This window comes from Artibeus jamaicensis, unplaced genomic scaffold (genome assembly GCF_021234435.1).
Source record: "Artibeus jamaicensis isolate MK-2021 breed Jamaican fruit bat unplaced genomic scaffold, CSHL_Jam_final scaffold_3151, whole genome shotgun sequence".
NCBI lineage: Eukaryota > Metazoa > Chordata > Mammalia > Chiroptera > Phyllostomidae > Artibeus > Artibeus jamaicensis.
The window spans coordinates 5,192,973-5,198,632 of record NW_026522037.1 but is presented as its reverse complement, the minus strand read 5'-3'; the positions used below and the strand labels follow the sequence as shown (position 1 = coordinate 5,198,632).

Here is a 5,660-nt window from a genome sequence, read left to right as displayed (position 1 = left end):
GGAGAGGATGCTGTGGAGGTAGGCCTTCAGGGTGGGGAGTATCCTAAAGGGATAATGGGTGCCTGGAAACCACGGAAAAACGTCAAGTTTGCATCGATGTATTTTTCTTGTCCCAGAGTTAGAGGTTTGGGAGTAGCCTTGACCATTAGATACAGGGCAAAGTGGCCATTTTAGGGGTAGGAGGACTGAGCCCCAAGGTCACAGAGGTCACTAGGAGAGGGGAAAGGGACCTAGTGTTTCTCTTCATTTTACAGATGAGAAAACTGAGGCCCCAGCGGATAAATTACATTTATATGTAATTCTGGGACCCCAAAATTACATGTAAAGACCATGGTGATGCCTGGTTGGCTACAAAGCTCATCTTTTCCCCACTCCCTCAAGCTGTCTTCTGGACCGAAGTAGGACTGGGGTCCCCACTCTTCTCACCAACCCAGGTTCCAGTCTCTGCAATGTCCTTTACTTGCTGTACGTCCTTGAACTAGAATCAAAAGGCTGTTCCTTCACCTCCCTGAGCCTCCTCTGTCTAATGGGAAGGTGGCTAGCAGTCATCACCCCATTGTCAGAATTCAATGATTGGCTGGTCTCTATTTCAATCCCCCATGGAGAATCAGCCATTTTAATAATTAAGACATCTTTTTTTTTTTTTTTTTCAACAGGAGGCACATTTCTGTTTCCCTAAGTAAAGCTGTTTCAGGCCAAAAGTGACATTTTCTGCAGGGCCTGAGGACCAGGCGTCTTCAGGCGGCAGATACCTGGGGAGGAGGGTGGCGGCGCTGGCCCTTCTGGGGTGGGGAGCGGGAGTTCTGGAGCTGGGGGAAGCGAGTGAGTCCTTTGCTCTGCAGGCTCCCCAGGCGGCCGCTGTATTTTTCCACTGCACGGATCACAGTGGAGATTAATTTTGGTTCAGCCGGAGCCTGCCAAGCAGAAAGTGATGGCTGGAGCCCATGGGGAAGTCAGCCATGGCATCCACCACCGACTCAAAGGCACTGGTACATTTCCACAAAGGGAGAGATGGGCAATAGTCAATGTCTAGGGTCTGATTAAAACAAGGGTACGGTTTGTTTTGAAAGGCATGAAATCGGAAGCCCAGCTGAGGAAATGAGCCTGCCAGCCCAGGGTAAGTTCTCAGACCTTAGAACACAGGGATCTTTCAGGCCCTGGAAGTCAGGTGGCAGATGGTGAACTGATGGGGAAAGGTCAAGGACACTGATTCTGCGTCAAGGCCTTGAATAACAGGGCTGGACCCAGCCCACCCCTCAGGGTGCTACTGGAAAAGCCTAGTAGTAGGATGTTTTCTTTCCTGCTCCTTAACAGCCCTCAGTGCAGAAACAAGGAGGTGGGGTGGGGCCGGAGCTAAGGGGTCAGGAATCCAGGAAGTTCACCGCTATTTAACTCAACACTATAGACTGGAGAATGGATTAGTGGTCAAGGACACCTTCTCTATTTTGGACTGTTTGGCAAGAGGGAGTAAAAATCCAGAATGTTGCCCTAGAGCAAGTCGGATTTCATTGCCTAGCTTCTTGGACAAAACTCTGAAACCAGAGCCACGAGTGAGCTGCGTGAGCCTCAGGCAGCCACCAAAGGCACAGGGCGCCAATAGGCGGAGATTCTGGCCCGGCAGTACCAGCCAGGTTGGGGGTGGGGCACTCAGGTCATTTGTGTTGTATTTGCCTATGGTGCTTGGGTTTTTAACCATCTGTTTGTCCTTTAACCAGGCAAGAGTTGCCTGGGGGGAAGGGAACACACATCACCTCGCCCACCCATAGCAAGCATACACAGTCGTCCTCAAAACTAGCACAGCTCCCAGGGAGAAGGAAGGCCTTTGGCTCTGGGGACACAGGCGCCCTGAGGGGCGTGGTAGGAGATACATGGAGGGACACTTGGATCCAATATTAACAGCTCAGCCGCAGCACTGTGGCTTTTCACGACAGATGGTACTTCTCTACCTGTATTACAACCCAGAACACCACAGTGTGGCATCCGAACCCCAATTTCATCACTAGAGGGACAGGGATCAGGGGGGCTGACAAGCAAGCAAGCATCACTCTGGCTGGCGTGGCTCAGCGGGCTGCGAAATTAAAGGTCGCCGGTTCACTTCCGGGCACGTGCCTCGGTTGTGGGCCAGGTCCCCACTTGGGGTTGCACTGTTTCTCTCCCCACCTCCCCTCTCCCTGTAAATAAAACCTAAAAATAAAAGTAAAAAGCACTGACAGTTCCATAGAAATGCCATAATTTATTCTGCTGTATAAAAAAAATGTCATCCTTGCGTAACAAAATGTCTTCTTAGAAGAAGAAATATATTATTTCAGGTCATAAATAATCGGCAAATTTACAACTGTTGGCAACAAAAACCAAAACACTGGTGCTTTCCATCAGTGCTGGAGACAAACCTGGTCGGGGTGTATTTACAGGGCATTACAGTACTCAAACACAAGAATTGAGGTATTTGGTTCTTCTAGGAGTGGACGCCGACCTTTGGGAAGGCAGCCCACCCACCCAAAAATAAATAAGGTATGTTTCTCATATGTATATGTGTCGTCGGGAATGATAATACTGGTATGTATGTCAAGCATGAAGTTTCTACAAAAAATAAAAATAGAAATGGGGGCAAGCGAAAAGAAACCGGCTCACACTGAGTCCCTTTCTCTTCCGCCCCTTGTTGTCAGGGTGACTTGGTGTACCCACAATATATTGGTCCCGAATGTGCTGAGTTCAGCAAATGCCTGGACGCTCAGTCATCCCTGTGACCGCACTCTGGAACCCAGTGGAACTCGGGTGAAATTAATAAATAAATAAGGACCAGCCCTCGCGGGCCCCTTCCCTGGAGTTATTGCCTTTCTCAGGAAGGAGCCTGGAGTCCAGGTGGGTTGTGCAGATCGCCTCCCGTGGCCTTTCAGCAGCTGGGAGAGGTCGTAATAGGGCTCTGAAGGTAGCTCAGTGCACTGTTCGTGGAGTGGACAGGGATGGAGACGGGAAAGTTGAAGACGGTGGTGGTGGAGGTGCCACGGTCCAGCACGGACATGGCCGGGCTACCGGCCTCTGCTGAGCAGTGTGGGGCCAGGACCTGGGACTCGAACTGCAGCAGCTGGCCCATGAAGCTGAAGTTTGGAGAGATGATGCTTCTTCTCTGCTTCACAAACTCAAAGGCTTCGTCCAGCTTGACTCGGTTAGTCCGCATGAGGTACGCGAGGCAAATGGTGGCCGAGCGGGAAATGCCCGCCTGGCAGTGGACAAACACCCTTCCTCCAGCATTCTTGATGGAGTCTGGAAAACAAAGGGCAGCTGGTTACTCAACAGCTCGGGAGAACGACCCCAGTCCCTGGCACAGGGTGTCTGAAGAACTGCCATGTGCATCTAGTGCAGAGATGGTCAGCGTCACCTCAGGCCACCAAACTGTTTGTGGAGGCAACGTGCAAAGCACGGAACTTAAACCCCGACTGGCTGGCCCTCCACTAAGCAAACAGATGCTGGGTGAATTCAACTGTCTGAGCCTCAGTTTGCTAATCTGTACATTGGGACATCAACATCATAGTTCACAGGGATGTTACCCACACCAGACTGATATGTGGTGTCTGGAGGAAGGACCAGAATAATTTCACTCAAGTCCTGGCTACAGTGTTGGGCTCAGTGGCTAAGAAGGGGGGGTGGGGGGTGAGGCAAAAGTCTCTGGCATCAATTCCACTTACCTATGAAGTCAATTGCCTCGTTGAACCAGGAACTGATGTCCGCCTTGTGGTTGTCCTCCACGGGGATGCTCTTGTACTGATAGTGACCCTCAAAATGGTTGGGACAATTGGCTGAGACGTTGATCAGGGCAGTGATGCCCAAGGCATCCAGCATGTCCTTGCGGGAAGCGTGATAGGCACTGCCCAGGTACAGGAAGGGCAGGATCTCCACGGGGCCACCCTGAAATCCAGAAGGAGCCAATATTTGTCAAGCTTTGGTCAAAGTCCATGCTGGTCCCCACACCCACAACAACTTCCCACTGGGAAAGTCAGTTTCAGAAACTGGGTGACCTCTCTCAGCACAGTTCTTGGGAGTATAAATAAATTGAGGACTAAACCCACTTGCCCAGGCAAGGCCAGTGGTCATTTCTGCAGTGCTAGCAGTTAAGAGGCTCAGCTAAAGCAGACCACTTAACCGTGCGATAAGTAATATCCCTGTGTCCCCTCTGTGACAGACACAATGGCAGGTTGCTTTATATATTCTCACTAGCACTGCTCTTCCAAGCCTCTGTCAGCTGTTTCTCCCCCCTCTGGTACGACCCGCTACTAACCTGATCGTAAAGCGGGGTGCTGCAGGAACTGCACCCTGATTCAGCGCTGTCCGGGACATTAGTACTCAGGGGAAGGCTGAGCCCCATGGAGTTCGACTGTTTGCTGCACAGCTCTGGGCAGGAAGCCGAAAAAGCTTCATATCCTCCTAGGAATACAAAGAGATTTCTTTCCATTAGTACCGCTGGGATACAGCACCTTCATATAACTCCCCCACCCACCGGGGCTGGAAATTTACCCGAGTCTTTGTTCTGGAGCCAAACAAAGCCAATGTCAAGCCCCCAGAATACGAGTCGGGCGCCCCCGAGCTCCAGGTGTAGCAGGAGGTGAGGGTCAGCTCTACTCAAACCCCTCCACCCCGTCCCGCTCTGGCGGCAGGGGGCTGGTAGGTCTCCCCGAGATTCCCCGAGGGCGCACCTTTGAGGAAGAAGACTTGTGCAGCGCGCGCCTCGCGGCAGAGCGCGCCGGCCGCCAGGGCCAGGGTGCCGTCGCGCTTGGCGGAGTCCAGGGCGGCGCTGTGCTCGTCTAGCAGTACCACGGCGTGGTAGGCGCCAGCCAGCAGGCGGCCGCGCAGCTCGGCGTTCGGCACGATGTGCTCCAGGCCCATGGCGCCCTTGGCCCGGCGCCGCACGATGGTGCTGAAGCGCACGTTGACCGAGCCAGCGATGTGGCCGGCGTTGAAAGCGAAGAAGGAGCGGCAGTCGAGCAGCAGGCACTGCGCCGCGCGCTCCCGCAGCAGCGTCCGCAGGCCTCCGGCGTCCAGCGAGCCCACTTCCATGACCATGGCCGGTCCCAGCGCCCCCAGCGTGCAAGCCTGGCTGTGCTCTTTGTCCTCGGAACCAAGGGCAGGGAGGCGACGGGTTTCCAGGAGAAGCCCGACGCTGGTGACTTTCTTTGGGTGGAACGCCAAACTGCCTTTGAACAGGGCGAGAGGCTCTGGTGTGGCTTTCGTTGATGCTCCCCTGAATACCCTCTGACTAGACTGGCAACTTAACTCCCAATGTCCTTCGCAGCGAACCTGGCCCGCCGGAGTCGCTTATATGTAGCTTCCCCGGGGGAGGGACTAAGTAAGCGCGGAGGGGGAGGGGGTTTGTTTGTTGAATGGCAGTCACGTGACCGGTGGCGGTGACGTCACCCGCCCTGCCCGGCTTGGCGCCGGCGGAGCCAGAGGCGAAGACGTCATCGACCTCGGAGCTAGATCCGCTGGCCGCGCGCTGGCTCGGGTCCCGGTCCCCCGCCCGACTGTCCGGCCTGCGCCCGGCGTGTCCCCGGGGATCTGGCCCGCACCCCTTCGGCCCAAAGGGGAGGAACGGAGGAGGACGTGCTGCCAGCAGAGGGCTGGCGGCTAAGCGCACAGCGGGGATGGCGGGGGTGCGGCGCGGAATG

At 54.4% G+C, this 5,660-nt stretch overlaps 1 protein-coding gene across 1 annotated transcript; it reads right to left on the bottom strand.

Annotated features, from left to right (window-relative positions):
- Positions 1 to 2,207: 2,207 nt before the first annotated feature.
- Positions 2,208 to 5,309, bottom strand: DUSP1 (dual specificity phosphatase 1). Its single transcript, XM_037127924.2, has 4 exons — positions 4,692 to 5,309; positions 4,277 to 4,422; positions 3,687 to 3,906; positions 2,208 to 3,264 (listed from the first exon to the last, which is right to left on the bottom strand). The coding sequence occupies exons 1-4, from the start codon at positions 5,056 to 5,058 to the stop codon at positions 2,894 to 2,896; spliced, it is 1,104 nt and encodes a 367-aa protein (XP_036983819.1). The 5' UTR covers positions 5,059 to 5,309; the 3' UTR covers positions 2,208 to 2,893.
- Between the last annotated feature and the right edge of the window lie 351 nt (positions 5,310 to 5,660).